The 17,114-nt window shown below is 50.3% G+C and overlaps 1 protein-coding gene across 5 annotated transcripts in view; it reads left to right on the top strand.

Moving 5' to 3' along the window:
- sptbn5 (spectrin, beta, non-erythrocytic 5) overlaps positions 1-17,114 on the top strand; it is a 37,232-nt gene that overhangs the window by 6,572 nt on the left and 13,546 nt on the right. For all 5 annotated transcript variants that reach the window (XR_007029785.1, XM_047327310.1, XM_047327311.1 and 2 more), the window contains 47 exons: positions 80-308; positions 2,972-3,058; positions 3,213-3,320; positions 3,481-3,565; positions 3,715-3,848; positions 3,963-4,183; positions 4,583-4,721; positions 4,823-4,957; positions 5,055-5,143; positions 5,230-5,383; positions 5,569-5,772; positions 5,919-6,125; positions 6,203-6,371; positions 6,534-6,688; positions 6,949-7,161; positions 7,495-7,647; positions 7,936-8,066; positions 8,146-8,400; positions 9,121-9,196; positions 9,334-9,545; positions 9,657-9,906; positions 9,989-10,128; positions 10,552-10,651; positions 10,752-10,922; positions 11,071-11,235; positions 11,356-11,445; positions 11,574-11,710; positions 11,970-12,156; positions 12,304-12,413; positions 12,551-12,641; positions 12,842-12,958; positions 13,286-13,443; positions 13,538-13,670; positions 13,763-13,908; positions 14,023-14,137; positions 14,229-14,339; positions 14,434-14,613; positions 14,689-14,892; positions 14,999-15,148; positions 15,243-15,347; positions 15,565-15,753; positions 15,833-15,988; positions 16,068-16,259; positions 16,332-16,427; positions 16,496-16,617; positions 16,690-16,804; positions 16,994-17,107. Coding sequence is in view for 4 of the 5 variants with exons in the window: in XM_047327310.1 (XP_047183266.1) it covers positions 80-308; positions 2,972-3,058; positions 3,213-3,320; positions 3,481-3,565; positions 3,715-3,848; positions 3,963-4,183; positions 4,583-4,721; positions 4,823-4,957; positions 5,055-5,143; positions 5,230-5,383; positions 5,569-5,772; positions 5,919-6,125; positions 6,203-6,371; positions 6,534-6,688; positions 6,949-7,161; positions 7,495-7,647; positions 7,936-8,066; positions 8,146-8,400; positions 9,121-9,196; positions 9,334-9,545; positions 9,657-9,906; positions 9,989-10,128; positions 10,552-10,651; positions 10,752-10,922; positions 11,071-11,235; positions 11,356-11,445; positions 11,574-11,710; positions 11,970-12,156; positions 12,304-12,413; positions 12,551-12,641; positions 12,842-12,958; positions 13,286-13,443; positions 13,538-13,670; positions 13,763-13,908; positions 14,023-14,137; positions 14,229-14,339; positions 14,434-14,613; positions 14,689-14,892; positions 14,999-15,148; positions 15,243-15,347; positions 15,565-15,753; positions 15,833-15,988; positions 16,068-16,259; positions 16,332-16,427; positions 16,496-16,617; positions 16,690-16,804; positions 16,994-17,107 (7,000 nt within the window). In the remaining variant the exon portion in view is untranslated. The remainder of the gene's footprint in view (positions 1-79; positions 309-2,971; positions 3,059-3,212; positions 3,321-3,480; positions 3,566-3,714; positions 3,849-3,962; positions 4,184-4,582; positions 4,722-4,822; positions 4,958-5,054; positions 5,144-5,229; positions 5,384-5,568; positions 5,773-5,918; positions 6,126-6,202; positions 6,372-6,533; positions 6,689-6,948; positions 7,162-7,494; positions 7,648-7,935; positions 8,067-8,145; positions 8,401-9,120; positions 9,197-9,333; positions 9,546-9,656; positions 9,907-9,988; positions 10,129-10,551; positions 10,652-10,751; positions 10,923-11,070; positions 11,236-11,355; positions 11,446-11,573; positions 11,711-11,969; positions 12,157-12,303; positions 12,414-12,550; positions 12,642-12,841; positions 12,959-13,285; positions 13,444-13,537; positions 13,671-13,762; positions 13,909-14,022; positions 14,138-14,228; positions 14,340-14,433; positions 14,614-14,688; positions 14,893-14,998; positions 15,149-15,242; positions 15,348-15,564; positions 15,754-15,832; positions 15,989-16,067; positions 16,260-16,331; positions 16,428-16,495; positions 16,618-16,689; positions 16,805-16,993; positions 17,108-17,114) is intronic.

Here is a 17,114-nt window from a genome sequence, read left to right on the forward strand (position 1 = left end):
CACACACACACACACACACACACACACACACACACACACACACACACACACACACACTTCCTCTAACCTCTCTGTATAGGCCCGACCTTTTCGACTACCGCCGCCTCCATGGCGACAACCCTCGCCGTAACCTGGAGCACGCCTTCTCCGTGGCGGAGCGAGAGTTCAGCATCATGCAGCTGCTGGAGGTGGACGACATGGTCGTCCCTCATCCGGACGAGAAGTCCATCATGACCTACGTGTCCCTGTACTACCACTACTTCTCCAAGATGAAGCAGGGACAGACGGTCCAGAAGAGACTCGCCAAGGTCTGACACACACACACACACACACACACACACACACACACACACACACTCACTCACAGGGTTTGGTCGAATTGTCAAATGTGTTTAAGAAGTTTCCTAAATCTTGAAGTGACCCTGAAGTGTTTCCTCAGCACCATGATGATGTTCAGACTGCTTTCCTGTCTCCTTTAGCAAAGGACACACTGGAGCTTCCTATGTGAGAGGAAACGAGAAATAGACTCACAATTCATTGAGGCTGCGATATTTAACATGACGCGTCATGAACGAACATAAACAATTCAATCTGAAGAAGAAGAAGAGTATGAATATGATCCAGATGTCAGTTACTGTTACATATGAATCATAAAACACTGAAACATGCTGATGGAGCCGCTGAGGTTTTTGTAGTTCATCTTCAGAAATGTGTCGTTTCACCACGACAGACGCATCAACAACATCCACCGTCACATGACCACGTGGTTCAGTGTCAGTGGAGTCGGATTCTCTTCTCCTGAGTCCTGTGAATCCTCCTCGACTCCTTTCCTTCACCTCGTGACCTTTTCCACTGAGGTCAAGGAACAGTAGAGAGGGAAAGGCGATCTGAATCCACACACACACACACAGACACACACGTTCATCGTTGTGTTGGTGTAAAGCGTGTGCTGCTCCGCCCTCTGCTGGCCGCTCTTGGTACCTACAGAATTCTCTCCGACAGACAGTTTCTCCTCCAGAACAAGTGCAGTGGAGTTTCCTCGCTGCCCATTGGCTGGTCACTGAAAGTGTGTCGGTGACATCACGACGTTCCTCTAATCCGTCATGTTCCCACCACGTCTGCTGGTCGGTCAGTGGCTGTGTGTGGATTATTACATTCAGATTAGATTCAGGACTCAGTGCAGAGACATGAACTCACAACAAGAGTTCGATGGACGACCGGAGCTCAGACACAGAATGTAGAGAAGAAGAAACAACGGTTTATAATCATGTCACGGCTGCAGGAGACCTCTCTATCCTGTGAGGTCACTGTGGGCGGGGCTGCTGACACTAAGCTAATCAGATCAGAACACACACACACACACACACACACGCACACACACGCACAGGCGGAGACACTGGTGGAGGCAGCGTCAGAGACATTAGTTGTCAGTCAGAGACGAGACAAGACGGATCTGGATCCGGACTCTCGGGGTCACAGTTCAGCTCGTGTTGCACCTGATGACACTGATTTAACTCTGGATGTAAAGAAGCAGTCCACAGTTTTCTGTTTGTCGCTGAGCTGTCGTCGTCGGGTTGGTGAGACGAGGCACGTGTTCTGTTCGTTCTGGGAACAAAGACGGAAACGTTTCTGTTCATCGATCCAGGGAGAAGAGTGATGGATTCAAATGTTCTTCACTTTCATTCACAGGTTTGAGGGAGAGAGACACTGTTGAGTAGAGCTGCGACAGTTAATCAATTAGTGATCCACTTCTGAATTAATCGCCAACTATTTTTGATAATGGATTAATCCATTCAAGTAGTTTTTATGGGAAAAAAGTCTTGATTCTCTGATTTCAGTTTGAGGAACTTAATTTATTACTATTTTACGGACCAAACAACTAATGGATTAATCGAGAAAATAATCAATTATGAAGATAATGGTTAGTTGCAGCTCTAGTTTTCTGTTCATGCTGTTTCTCTGGTTGTATCGGGACCGGAGGGAAAAGTGGAACACGAGCATCAGATTTATTTGAATTCATATCTTTACTTCGTTGAGCTTCTGAAGGTTCTGGATCCTCCTGATCTTTCATCCACTGACAGTGTTTTCCAGCCGTCGCAATGGAAGCAACTGCAACTTCTTCACATTGTCTCACAAAGAGTGAACCGTGACGGAAGATGAAAGAAGCCTCAGCTTCTCTAATGTTTCATACCGGACGTAGTCATAGAAAAACATTTGTGTGTTTCCCCTTCTGATCTGCTCATGTGGAGCTGCGATGGTTGGAACTGGAGCAACGTTTACTGTTTGTGTTTTTTGTACCTGGCGAACCGGGTTTGTCCCGGTCCAGTGACTTACACGGGGGGGTCACATAATGACCAGGGCTCAGTCGTGTTCAGGTACATGAGGCGAACGTCTTCTAGCGTCAGTTGTGTAGCAGCCAGCAGGGGGCAACATGTCACTGGGAGGACGTCTGAGTGGCCAGTGGGTGAAGAGACAGTACAGGAGAGAGTCGTCGGCCCGAACCCACCATAAGGTTTGTTCTGTGTCCTGTCGTTCACTGTGTCTGTAGCTTCACAACATTCATACAAGTCGTTATCTGGACGTGAGAAGACTTCTGTCTGTGGTACGATATATTCTTCTCTGTTTTTGTTAACGTTTTTTTTTATAGTTTTCACCTCCTCAGGCGTCTAAAATCATTACAGATGTGAAACCTGCGACGAGGAGACAATGCTTCCTGTCAGAGTGTTACCAGCCAATGAAAGACTGGAACCACTTCACCCCAAAACTAGGGCAGCACTGAATGTTCGGTCACCGAAATTGTTTGACGACAAATACGGGAAAGCAGTTTCTTTGTTTGACCCGAATAAGTAAAAAGACCGAGTCACACGTGTTCTTATAAAGTAGTTTACCAGACCAGACGCCGACAGGGGACCATTTGTTGAGGTGGTTTATGTCGTGAGATGCGTCAGTGTGGTTTTGATTTGCTCCTCAGATCGTCGGGATGCTGATGGAGCTGGACGACATGAAGGTCCGGTACGAGAGGATGGTCTCAGATCTGCTGCACTGGATCAAAGCCAAGGTAACGTCACCAGCTCCAACGTCACCCTGTCGAGCTCAAACCTCCAACGACATCGACAACAACGGTCCAAGTCAAAACCTTCCATCTCACAAATATGAAGAAAGAGATCAAACGTTCCTGAGATGTAACGGGTTCCCTCCTGGTCTCACTGCAGGTGGTTGAGCTGAACGACAGACGCTTCCCGAACTCTCTGAGGGAGATGCAGACGCTGGTGTCGTCATTCAAGACCTACAGAACCGTGGAGAAACCTCCTAAGTACCAGGTGGGACTCCACCAGGAAATGAAACGGAGACGTTAAAACTTCTGCTTATCTTTGTCACTTGCACCTAGTTGGTATCTTGTCCTTTTTGCATTGGTTGTAAATGATCTTTTGGGTCGCGGCTTATTGGTTCTTATGGATCTTTGTCCGTCTGCCTCTTCAGGAGCGCGGGACGATTGAGGCACATCTGTTCAGTCTGAAGACACAACTGGCCGCCAACAACCAGCGGGCCTTCAACCCTCCAGAGGGTAAACGACACAGTCCACACCAGTGGTGACTGTGAATAAAGATGGACGACACAACCGCTCCTCAAACTGACGTCATGAGGACAAATGTGTTGTTTGTTGTTTATTCTACGTTCTCTAATCTTTGCCTTTCTTTTCATATGTGTGTGAAGGTAAAACCCTGAGTGACATAGAGAAGAGTTGGGCTTTGCTGGAGAGAGCTGAACATGAGCGAGAACGAGCCCTGCAGGGGGCGCTGCTGCGTCTGCAGAGCCTGGAGCAGCTTGCCCAGAAGTTTGGGAGGAAGGTAAACGCAATGGTTCTTCACACGTGATGAAATAATGTCAACGAGCTTCTCCCTGAGCTGAAGGAAGACCAGACTCTAAACTGCGATGCTCTGTTGTTGGTGTTGTTTCCCCAGGCGGCTCTGAGGGAGGGCTACCTGGAGGACACGCTGCGTCTCATCCGGAGGCAGGACGTCCGAGGCCCGTCCACCCTGGAGGAGGCACAGGCGGCCGGCCGGCGCCTGGAGGCGCTCGCCACTGACGCTCTGGCCAGAGAGCCGCGCTTCGGCGCCCTGAGAGACATGGCCGAGAGCATCGAGAGAGGAAACTACCACAGCAAGGAGCAGATCATCGGGAGGTGAGAGCGACATGCTGTCACGTAAAGTCAGGTGTCGTCGGTGTCGCGTGGGAACTGGATCTAAAAACCGTGACCAGGATTTACCTTCCCCGATCATCGCTGCTCACAGCTTTAATTATTATTTATTTTTATTATTTTTTGGCTGGGAACCTGTGGTGGAAGTGATTTATTATTCATTTTCTCCACATGCCTTGTTTTTAAGAATTAATGGTGAAATAAAATTTATACTAGAAAAAAGAATTGGCCTAAATTCCTCCGGGCGTCTGTATAAATATGTCTATTTGATAAATTACATCAGAAGAGAAGGAAACATAAATATATATATATATATATATATAAAAATTAGTGTGCTGTGTGTGTATATATTTAAATGTTTGTATGTATGTGTTTGTTTCTAAGGGAGGACAGCATCCGTTGCAGGTGGACGGACCTGCTGCAGCAGCTGCAGGAGCACAGGGGGCTGCTGGGAAATGTAATCAAAGCTCTCGGTGTCCTTCGAGACATCGAGCTCGTCTCCCAGGAGCTGAAAGAACTCCAGGTGAATAAAAGCTTTTGGGCTTTTCGGGAAGATTCCAGTAATGAGTTATGATCGAATACAGCAATTCGTCTTGTGTCCCCTCCTCTCGTCCTCGTCCTCAGTCCCAGGCCGGCTCCTCTGACCTGGGGAAGCAGCTGGCGGAGGTGGAGTCTCTCCTCCAAAAGCAGGATCTCCTGGAGGCACAGATCTCCGCTCACGGTGAAACCATCGCCTCCATCAGCGGCGCGGCTCTGAAGGTGCAGCACCGGTCGTCGACTCGTGGCCCGTCTTGACTGTCGGAGGACGTTTTGGAAAGAGGTCGTCTGCTGATCTCTCTTTTTGTTTCTCTCTCAGGGAAAAGTGAGCGACGGTCAGCAGATTCAGAGCAGAGTGAGAGCTCTCGACACGCAGTACAAATCTCTGTTGTCGCTCAGCAGCAGCAGGTTTTCTTCAGTTTTTTATTTTAAATAGAAACTGATTCAGGACGACAACATATTCTGTGTGTAACTCGTTTACATCTCCCTCTCAGGCGGAGACAGCTGGAGGCTCAGTTCAGGTTGTTTGAGTTCTTCCATGACAGCGAGGAGCTGGAGGCGTGGCTGTACGAACGCTGGTTAAGGCTGCAGACGTCCGGACTCGGTCGAGACCTCAACCACATCGAGTTGGCTCAACACAAACACAAGGTGAGACTACGAGTTCTTCTCTGAGCCTTTTTAAAGTATAAAACATTTCCATGAGACGAGGCAAACCCATAGAAAATAATTTTTAAGATGATTTTAGATAATTTAAGATGACACGAGTTTAAGTACAATAACTTGTGTTAACATGATAACGAGTAGAATAAATTGATTTGATGTTGTCGTCTCAGGCGCTAGAGGCAGAGATCCAGGCTCAGGAGTCCGTGTACCGGGGAGTTCTGGGTCGAGGTCAGGATCAGCTGTCCAAACAGAGCCAGGTCGAGCTGCGAGCCGTCCAGAAGTGGATCAGGACATTGAAGAGGCAGTGGAGCCGCCTGACCGACGAGGTGACGGGCCGCCGCGACAGACTGCGGGCGGCCGCCGCCATCAAACAGGTGAACGACGGCCGCGCTTTCAAACAGGAGCAAAACCTCAGCAGACAATTGTTGCGTGTAGTTGAGGTTCATGGCAACTCGATCCAGGTGACCTCAGACCTGCGTAGTTAAGACATGTTTGACAAACAGCTTTATCGTCTGTGCAGTACTTTGCAGACGTGGCAGAGGCCAACTCGTGGTTGGGCGACAGGAAACCGCTACTGACCAGCGAGGACCGAGGGAAGGACGAGTCGAGCACGGCTGTGCTGCTGCAGCGCCACCTGCGGCTGGAGAAGGAGATGGCGGCCTACGCCTCCGAGATGAAGAGGATGTCGGAGCAGGCGAGGAGCGCGGCTCAGCTGACGGATCTGACGGTTAGTACAGCCTGAAGGTCAAATCTACAAGACTCTAAATGTCGGCTGAGAGGAATGACACAACTCTTCCTTTGTAGGCGGAGCCTCAGCAGAGTAAAATGATCCAATACAGCGACTCATCTGGAGAGGAGGAGGAGCCAGGAGCCGCCACAACATCACCAAGCCCAAAGGGTGGGAGGGGCTCAGTGGGCCACGCCCCTCCGCATGAGGAGAACAAGGCCAAGGTCTGCTTCAGATACAGCAGAGGTACTGCCGCACTGATCCCACTATCTATTTCAGTGGCTAACAGTTAGCCACGGAGCTAGCCAGTTAGCCTGTTAGCATTGGCAACATTGTGATGTATTGGTATCTCGTGAGTGATTATTGACCAGAATATTAAATATCACTTGACTGTTGTCGTCCGTCCAGGTCAGTTTCCGTGGGATCGTAACGAGATCGTAACTGTCGTCAGCGACGAGCCGGACGGAGACCAAGTTCTGGACGGAGACCGAGTTCTGGCCAGAGACGGTCGAGGAAACCAGCAGCTCATCCCCAAAACCTTCCTGACCCTGCTCCCGCCCACTGTACGATCAATAAATTTCTAATCAGATCAATAAATCCCAAATATTTTAATCAATTTTCCAAAGACGGACCTGTCAACGATCAATTATCTTATGAATAATAAATCTAAGGTACTGATGTGTAACATTACTTGTGGCGTTCCTCAGTGTTCCATGTGAGGCCCATTGTTTATTTTTTACATAAAACTGTGAAATGTTGTTTAAAATGAGAAAAAGAAAACGTCATCAACTGAACTTCCTCCTTTCTTCTTTCCCCTTTACAGGCTCTGACCAACCCGCCGGCCGACTCCACCAACGGCGCGCCAGAGAGCCAGAGCAGGAAGCTGAGTCGTCGCAGGCGAAGCCGCTCGATGCGTCGCAGCACGAGCGAGATCCAAACAACGTGGCTGCCGGACCCACAGTACGAGAGAGACACTGTGGAGAGCACGCAGACCGGACTGGACCAGGACTACAACTCCCTGTACAACCTGGTCACGGTGAGAGAGGGACAGCGTGGGTAATGTAGTCTGATCATAACTGAACTAAAATAGAACCTGTGTGAGTCTCCGTGTTTCTACGTCGTGTTGAATACAGTTGTTGAACTAAACGGTCCAGAATACGTTGCGCTCATGTTGAATTTTCAGCCGCCGGCGGAAACAAGAAATAGAATCAGCGGTGCGACACCATAAAGTGTCCCATGTCGGGCACTCAGTTGGTTGCGGTTTGCAACTTTACCACCAGATGCCGCCAGAGAATAAAAAAAATTACAGACTGGGGCTTTGAGTTGGTAACGACGATTCCTCTCAGATTTATTGTTTTTTCTCGTTCAGTCGAAGACGAAGATTCTACAGGAGACGCTGCGTCTGCATCGATTCTACAACAGCTGCCAGGAGTTTGAGTCGTGGATGGAGGACAAGGAAAACGTACTGAGCACCTTCAGCACCGATGCCGACAACCTGGGAGTCGTGCAGGCCAAGTATGAGGTAGAGACTTTGAGAATGAGTTCAACATTTATCTTCTCTTTCTGGATGTGAGATGATCTTCACAAATCTTCCTCAGGCTAAAAGTAGCTCATGACCGGTAAAGTTAGGAGAAACTAATAAAAACGAAGGCCGTGTCATTCGAGAAGCAGAGTTAGCTAGGTTAGCTTAGCTCATAAATGTTGAGTTATCGTACAGAGGTCTGGCTTCTTGAGCGTAGCCGCATTCTAACGTTTAACATAAAAGGGCCTTTTTACTTGAGCTTGTAGTGACGGTCACTTCCTGTTTTAGAACTTCCTGACCGAGTTGGTGAGTGGGCGAGGCCAGCTGGATGACATCATCAGAATGGCGGAGGAGCTGGTGAAGAGTGGACACAGTAAACAGAGAGAGATCCAGGCCCGACAGAGGACGGTTTCCAACAGGTACGACTCCGTGAAAACCCTCTGCGTCAGTCGTCACATAGAACCGACGAACTGATTCTGTTCTGGTTCTGGTTCTCAGGTGGGATCGGGTTCAGCGGCTGAAGGACGAGAAGGGCCACGAGCTGCTGAGCACGGCCGACGTGCAGTCGTTCCTGCAGAGCTGCGACGAGGCCAAGGCTCAGCTGCAGGCTCAGCTGTCCCAGCTGGAGGCCGCGGACGTGGGCTGCAGCTCCTCCTTCACGCTGCTCTCCGAGGAGAAGAACCAGGCCCAGGCCCTGAGGGAGGTCCAGACCCTGGAGGCCAAGATCTCCTACCTGAAGAGCGTCGCCAAGATGTACGGTTCCAGAACAGAATCATTTTGTTTTGTTGTGAAAGAGGGCAACACAAGGAGGAGGTGTTAAAACACACTTCTACTCTCGAAACCTAATTTACTAAATCCCTATGTAAAGATCATTTCCTTTTTCACCTGTTTCTCACTGCAATCTTTTTATTTGTGCTGTATCTCTGATAGTGACAACCACCAGGGGTCCAGCGAATGTTCGGCCAACGAATTGTTCGGCCAAAAATAGCAACAAATGATTTTTTTAAATTTTTGTTATGATTTATTTATTTTTAGTTATGTTGTGCTTTGTTGGTATAATGTCTGCTGGAATATAAAAAAAAATTAATTGTTAACTAAATAATTAGTTGTAATTTATTTTCCCCCCTTGAAAATCAAGCCAAAAAATTCAAAAGCACATTGACGCTCTTTAATTTATGCAATGGTGAAATATATATTGCCAAAATTAAATTCGGCCAAGTGATGTAATTATTTTCGGTTTGGGTGCGTCCCTAACGACCACTGTTTCTTTATTAATTTGTGTAAAGCCCAATAAAGAGAAGACGATGTGAAATGAGACCAGTGAGGCCTGAAAGGAAAAGTGCTGCTGCTCCGTTTGATGGGAGTTTTTTTTTTCAAGTTTCAGCCGACACTTGGTGTATTTTCAAGTTTACCTGTTGAGGTGAGCAGTAAACGGCGTCTCCTGACCAGCCATGTGTTTCTCCTCTCTTCCAGGAAGCAGGACTGCAATCCAGCAGAGAGTGCAGCCATCATGGAGGAGGTCCGAGGTCTGGAGGCTCTGCTGAAACAGGTCAGAGTTCAAATCACCATCACGTGTCTTATCATGTGTAGACTTTAAAATGCCACTTAGGCCTCAGTTATGCTCCTGACAATGTGAAAACCGTTCAGACTGAAACCACATCGGTTCTGTTCTGTTCTGTCTCTCAGGTGAAGCTTCGAGCAGCGGAGCGACAGCGCCTCCTGGAGGAGGCGCGCCGGCTGCAGAGCTTCCAGCAGCAGGCCAGAGAGCTGCAGCGCTGGGCGGCCTCAGCACGGGAGCGTCTTCTGCAGGAGGAGGCAGCCGCCGACGTGGCCTCGGCCGTCGCTCTGCTGGAGCAGCACCAGGAGCTGCGGACGGAGATGGAGGAGCAGAGGAGCAGGTAAAAGGGGGAGGAGTCACGAGGTACCGCCAAAATAAATATATATTTCACGAAGCCCCTAGTGTATTTGAGTCGTACAGTCTGAATGTATCCCGTGTATTTTTGTCTCAGGTTGACGGAGACGAAGAAGTTGGGTGAATCTCTCCAGCAGAGCTCCTCGAATAGGACGACGGGTAGCGCCGACATCCAACAAACCCTGGACAGTCTCACTGCTGATTGGTCCAAACTGGACAGGTTGTGGACCAGTGGGAAGCAGCGCTTGGAGCAGGGGGTGGAGCTCCAGAGGCTGAACCAGGAGGCAGACCGGATTGAGGCGACGCTGTCCGGACATGAAGCCCGACTGAGGGTCAAAGACGTCGGGGTGAGGCGCTTTTCTCTGATTGGTTCTCGTGGTCCCTGAACGTGTCAACATACTGAACATGTCTCTGTGTTTACGGCTGCAGGACTCGGTGGAGAGTGTCCACGGTCTGCTGGGGAGACAGGAGGAGCTGGAAGGTCTCCTGAAGGCTCTGGACCAACGGGTCGATCATTTCAGCGAGCGCAGCCTGGAGCTTGTCAACCAACAACACTATGCTGCAAAACAGTAAGAGAACAGACGCGTTGATGTTTGACCCGATTTAGACCAAACATTCCCCGTTTAAAACCACTGGGACGACGGTAGTGAGGAAAACCTTCCTTCAAACGGGTAGAAGCACGGAGCAGAACCAGGCTTTAATGGAGAACATAATTGGCAGATTATCAATAGGGAAAATGATGGTTGTAGAGTGTTCCCTCCTTTATCTCCGTGTTTGGTCTCCTCCCCCTCAGGACAGAAACATCAGTATGCTCCATGTTCACCAGCTGCTCAGACTGAGTCCGTCTGTCGATGTGAAGACAAAGAACAAAACAATGGAAATTTAAAAGCACAGTTTCCAGTCCAGAGTCCGACACCCAAACCTAACTACTCACCTGGTGGTGAGAGTGTGTCATGTAGTTCTGTGTTAAAGACACTGAGTTCATGTTTCAGCATCAAGGAGCGGAGCAGGAGCCTCCAGCGAGCCAACAGGAGGCTGAGGGACGGCAGCAGCCACAGGAGGAGTCTGCTGCTCGACTCCAAGAAATACCAGGTAGTAATTACATCGTCACAGCATCATCATCGTTCTTCGTCATGTAGATGTGTCTTTGTTCTGTCCAACACTTGAAAAATGTTTTTCTTTCGTGCTGCAGGAGTTCCAGAGGGATGCCGACGAGCTGCTGCTGTGGATGGAGGAGAAGTTCAAGGTAGCCGAGGACGAGTCGTACCGAGACCCCACCAACGTCCTGCGGAAGCTGAAGAGACACGAGGCGGCTGAGAGGGAGATGCAGGCCAACCAGGTCTGGCTGGACAAACTGGTTCAGGTACTGTGATTCTACAAGTTTAACTAGTTACTTTATATAATAGTTCTTTATTTGTTAGTTTATGCAATTTTTCATGGCAACAGCTTCACAGTGTCTATGCGAACAGCCACAAGTTCAATTTTAAAGACATTTACGCGTGTGTGTTCAGCTGGGACAGGAGATGCTCGCTGACGAGCACCACAACAGTCAGAGCATCAGCAGGAAGACAACGCAGCTCAGCAGCCGGTGGAGGAGACTACAGGACAAGATGGCCGACAGAGGAGACAAACTGAGACAGGCCGGACAGCAGGAGCAGCTGATGGAGCTGCTGCAGGTAAATCACTGACTGAGCAACTGACGGGTAAATGATTTTAGCGTTTATCCTGACAGCTGAGTGAACCCCGGATGTTGTCTGTGTTCGTCTGACTAACGTCCTCCGTTCGTCCGTCCTCAGGATGCCAAACTGAAGATCGAAGCCATTCAGTGGATGCTGAGTAACGCTGCCACAAGTCATGACCTGCGCACCAGTCGACAGCTGCTGAAGGTGAGGGCACTTATTTTGAATTAATCTCAAATCAAAGTGAATTTCTCTATTGTTACAACTTTGGACACTTATTGTACTTACTTACGTTTACTCATTGTAAACAGTAGCCGCTGTGTTTGTGTGTGAAGGAGCATCAGCAGCTGGAGCAGGAGGCCAAGGAGCTGGCGGAGAAGATCAACTCCATCGTCAGCAGGGCCAAACACCTCGCCACCAAACACTTTGACTCTCACAGGATCCTCCAGGAGACAGACACTTACCTCACTCTGTGAGTCGAGCCACTGCAAACCTCTCTTCTCTGCTCGTCCTCGTTTTGGCCGTAGCATTACGTAGCCAGGTGTAGCTAATATAGCTAAGATAGCTAAGTTAGGTATGGTGATCAGCACCAAGGTTTATCTAATGTTAGCAACACATCATTAGCGTTACAAGCTAAATTAGCTAAGTGGGAGCCAGTGAACAGGACCAAGGTTTATCTTATGAAGGAACCTGAACCAGACGACGTTGATTTAATGAGCTCTGTGTTGTAGTTTCAAATCCCTCCAGAAGCCTCTGGACCGGCGTCGGGCTCATTTGGAGGCGTCGGTGCTGCTGTTTGGCTTCTATCATGATGTGGACCTGGAGCTCAGCTGGATCTCTGAACACCTCCCCGCCCCCGGGTCCATGGGGCACGACAAGTCTCTGTCTGGAGCCATCAGCCTCATGCAGAAACACAGGGTACCAGCCGGATTAAAGTTCATTCTTTTTTATATATAAAAAGATAATATATTAATAAACCAAGTGACAGTTGATTTGTGAAATGTAAAGGTCTATTTTCCAGGTATATATAAACATCCATAAAAACCTCCTGTTGTTTTTGTTCAGGAGTTGCAGGCTGAAGTGAACGCCCACTGGAAGCACCTGAGCCACGTCCTGGAGAAGGGGCGGGGTTTGGCTAAAACCAGCAAATCAGACGAAGAGGAGGTGCTCCAGAGGTATCATTCTTTTTCTCTTAGAGGCCTTGTGATATTAAAAATCCATGTTCCCAGGTCGAATCCTGTGTCCCCCGTGTTAACTGTTCATTTATCTGTTAGAAGTATACTTTTCCTTCTTGCATCTGCTGTTTTTATAGGTGCAGCCACCTGAGTGCGGAGTGGGAGGAGCTTGAGGAGGCGTGCAACAGGCGAGCAGCCCACCTGAGCAAGGCCGTCACCAGAGAACAGGTGAGGGGACAGAAACACAATGTAATTGTTACGTCACTGTCAGTGCTCGTCAAAGATAGTTTAGAGAACCATTGCTCTGTCACACCCCAGCTCAACCAAGCTCAAGAGTGAGACCTCTTAGTGTTTCACTTCATGTCACTGTGTCCGAACTGAGCTTTCATTCGTATCATATTAATGAATATTGTCTGACTGTGATCCAGCTGCTGTTGGACTGCTCGGAGCTGGAGTCCAGACTCAGTGAGACGATCAGTCTGGTGAACACTGATGACTGTGGCAAAGACCAACTGGCTACACAGAGTCTCCTCACTAAACACCAGGTACAACACACACAACTGTACCAGAACAAGAGAGGACCTGAGGTCGTTCCCTGTGGAATGCCACATTGAGGTGGAAATCAAGTTACTTCCAAATATCTTCTTGTATTTGATTTTTTTTTCCTCCTTCGAATCTGAGATGAAATCCTTCACCTTTACACTACAATGATCTTAAAACTTTATCCCAATAATTAAAATATGATTTGGACCCTTATTTATGAACTGTAGTTTTTTTTTCTTGACATCTGTGCTCGGTGATGACTCTGTTTCTGTCTGTTTGGAGATTCTACTCTTTTGCACAAAGTGAAGTGTCTGGTGTTGGTTCTGCAGGTGCTGGAGGGTCAGCTGAAGGTGCTGGAGGTGGAGGTGGAGGCGCTGGGGGACCAGGTGGAGCAGGCGGTTCAGAACTGGAGTGTGGAGGAGCTCAGCAGACCCTTCAGCCACCTGAGCAGCCTGAACCAGCAGCTGCAGCACCAGGCGGCTCTCAGGTAGAGTAGGAACCAGAGCATCGGTCCGCCTCTCGATTAGAGAGAGGGTCTGTCCTCGAACCTCAGGTCTTACTGTCCTCGTGTCTCCCGTCAGGGGTCAGAGGTTAAAGGAGGTCCTCCTCGTCCACGAGTTCAGGCGAGAGTCGTCAGAGCTGGAGGACTGGATGAACCAGCAGAGGCAGACGGCCGAGTCTCAGGACCTGGGCAATGACTACCAACACGTTCAGGTTTCCTCTCTCTAACTGGAGCCAGAAGTAAAACTGACTTTATTAACGGTTAGACTGACACTCAACTCAGTTCATTTGCTCTGTGTTTTCAGCTTCTCCGTGGGAAGTTCGAAGGTTTCCTTAAGCAGCTTGAGGTCGGAGAGGAGCGACTGCAGAGCTGTGGCGACGCGGCCACCCGCCTTCTCCGCAGCAAACATCCGCAGAGCGCTGCGGTCAGAGCGGCGCTGCAGGAACTCAGGTGACGATGATATCACAGAGTTAATGTCATCACACTAATCCAGATAAAAAAAGCTAATTTACAAAGTTCAGCGTTTATCTGAGGAGTGTTCATTCTGATCTTGTTCACTTGCAGTGCATGCTGGGAGGATTTGAAGGGCATGGCCAGTGAGCGTCAGGATCAGCTGCTGACAGCTGAGGAATGTCATCGATGTCACCAGGAGCTGACGGATGCACTGATGCTCATCCAGGTATCTCAAAACATCTGAGGACATCTGACGGCTCCATTTTGAAATATTAACAGAGAAGATTTATAAACTTCACCCCCCCAACCCCCTGTAGGAGCGACAGAAGAGCATCCCCGATGACGTGGCGAAGGATTTGCGAGGAGTGATGTCACAGCTGAGGAAACACGAGGCTCTGCTCCACGAGCTCGCCGCCACCGAGCAACAGGTTCACAAGCACAGATTCATAGATTTAAAGAAAAAGAAATCACAATGAATCACATCTTCAAGAGGTCGGAGGTCATGGGTGTTTGCGTGTGCAGTTGCAGGAGCAGCTTGACGCCGTCGACCACATCCTGGACCTGTGCACACCTCAGTTGAAGCTCCGCCTACAGGATGTGCAGCATAACGTGGTGGAGCGATGGGAGGGGCTACGACTTCACACTGAGCAGAGGGAGGAGGAACTTAAATGGGCGTGTCAGCGACATCTGTTCTTCAACACGGTGAGTACAAACGTGACGAATGAACGAATCGGAGACACGTGGGAATGACCTCTGACCTCTCTGTGGCCCTTTCAGGCGCAGGACTACCTGCTGTGGTGCGGCCAGCTGATCGGCGCCATGGCCGCCGAGGAGAGCATCAGCGACCTGGCCACCGCCGACCTCCAGCTCGCGCAGCACCAGCAGCTGTGGGCGGAGATGGAGGCCCGACAGGAGACGTACCAGCAGGCTGTGGACATGGGCAAGGAGCTGCAGACAAGAGACCAGAGCGACAGGACGGAGGTGTGGACGAGCAACGGACGCCAGATGAACCGTGAGGCTGAGGATCGTTTCTCACGGTTTCTGACGTTGTCTTTCTTGTTTGTTTTCGTCTTCGTGGTGAGTTCAGGTGCTAGAGAAGCTCGGTGCTCTGCAGGCGGAGCGACACAAGCTGGAGGATCAGTGGAACCAGAAGCAGAGCTGGTTAGAAACCGTCCACCTAGAGCAGCTGTTCTACAGAGACGTCAGCGGCGTGGATAAGACGTCCAGCGCACAGGAGGTTTGTCCACTCTTCACATCTGACTTTGGGGGGGGGGGGGGGGGTAACTGTCCGTTTGGTCTCTGGTTGATCCTCTGTTCTTTCTCCGCTGCAGGTCCTGTTGAAGAATGGCACTCTAGGAAATTCTGTGGACGAAACGGAGGGTTTGATCAAACGTCACGAAGCCTTTGAGAAGCTGCTCGGCTCTCAGGACGACAAGGTGCGTGACCTGGCCACCCGCCGCCATTTTACTTCTTTCATTGATCCTTAACACATGTAAAAACATTAAACATATTCAGAGATATGACATAAACCAGATAAACCTTTTGGGGGACCTTGAACCAGACATGGTTTAAACTCTTTGATTTTTTTTGTTTTCTTTTTAAACGTCTGAAGTGTGTCTCTCGTTCACGTCCTCCCTCCCTCTGTCGCTGCAGCTGCTCTCGCTGAAGGAGTCGTGCGACCGTCTGCAGGAGCAGCTGAGCAGAAAGAAGAGTGGGCGGGTCCAGAACAGACTCAGAGCCCTCCTCCAGAGACGGGACAGGATCAAGGAGCTGTCCGTCAAACGCAGGCAGGAGCTGGAGCTCTCCTGGACGATGTGTGTCTTCAGCCGAGACGTAGCTGAGGTGATAAACTAGTTAACTGTCGGACTGTCACTGCAGTTTGTAGATGAACAACGTGCCAGTGTCCATATGTTTCTGTCAGGCCGAGGAGTGGGTGTCGGAGCGGCTGCACAAGATGGCGGAGGACGGGAAAGCCGACCTGAGCGACCTGCGCACCAAGATGAAGCTCCTCCAGAAGCATCAGGTGTTTGAGGCCGAGATCCTGGCTCACGGCGAAATCATCAGCTCGGTGCTGCAGGTAGGACGACGCGAGGGGACGGGGAGGACACGACACAACAACGTCCCGTCAGATCTTTATTCTCCATCTCTGCCTCCAGGCTGGAGAGGAGCTCGTCTCCCTTCGTCGCCCGAGGGCCGAGCAGGTGAAGAGGAGCGCCGGCGCCCTGCGGCTCCACTGGGAGGAGCTGAAGAAGGCCGTGGCCGCCCGAGGGAAAGCTCTGGAAGACAAGAGGGACTTCCTGGAGTTCCTGCAGAAGGTGGAAGAGGTGGAGGCCTGGATCAGACAGAAGGTAGGAGGAGGTGGAGGCGTGTCGATCCACAGGATCCGCGTGTTTCCTCTCTCTGACGTGTTCGTGTTTCAGGAGGTAATGGTTAACGTTGGAGACGTGGGGAAGGACTACGAGCACGGAGTGCAGCTGCTCAAGAGACTCGGCGAGTTCAGGGGAGGCGGAGACGGGGTGAGTAACCGACGGCAGCGAGGAAACACTCGAGCCAGGCAGCTGATCTGAGACAATTTGATCTGCAGGAAGCGACGGTGGACGATGCCCACGTCACCGCCATCGACAGACTGGCAGCCAGACTGGTGCGGAGGCAGAGCGCCGACGAGCTGGCGACCGTCCGACAGCGGAGACAGCGACTCAACGACAGGTAAGCTCGCGCTCCGTCGCTCCTCCTCCTCATTTTTCTCCACTTTACACCAACATGTCTCATCTCCACCAGGTGGAGCAAGTTTCACGGGGATCTCGCCGCCTACAAGAGGAAGCTGGAGGCGGCGCTGGTTATCCACGCCCTCGTTAGGGAGCTGGAGGAGGTCCGAGACCGGGCCAACGAGAAGGTGGGACGTCTGACACATCTTGTCGCACGGTGGTCAGGTGGTGTTTTTAATGTGTGTGTGTGTGTGTGTGTGTGTGTGTGTGTGTGTGTGTGTGTGTGTGTGTGTGTGTGTGTGTGTGTGTGTGTGTGTGTGTGTGTGTGTGTGTGTGTGTGTGTGTGTGTGTGTGTGTGTGTGTGTGTGTGTGTGTAGATGCTGCTGCTGCAGGGTCAGGGCTGTGGGTCGGACGTGGAGAGCGTAGAGAACCTGATCAGACGCCACGAGGAGACAGAGCGAGAGGCCGGGGTCATCCAGGAGAGGTCAAAGGTGAGAC

This window comes from Scophthalmus maximus, chromosome 15, assembly GCF_022379125.1.
Source record: "Scophthalmus maximus strain ysfricsl-2021 chromosome 15, ASM2237912v1, whole genome shotgun sequence".
NCBI lineage: Eukaryota > Metazoa > Chordata > Actinopteri > Pleuronectiformes > Scophthalmidae > Scophthalmus > Scophthalmus maximus.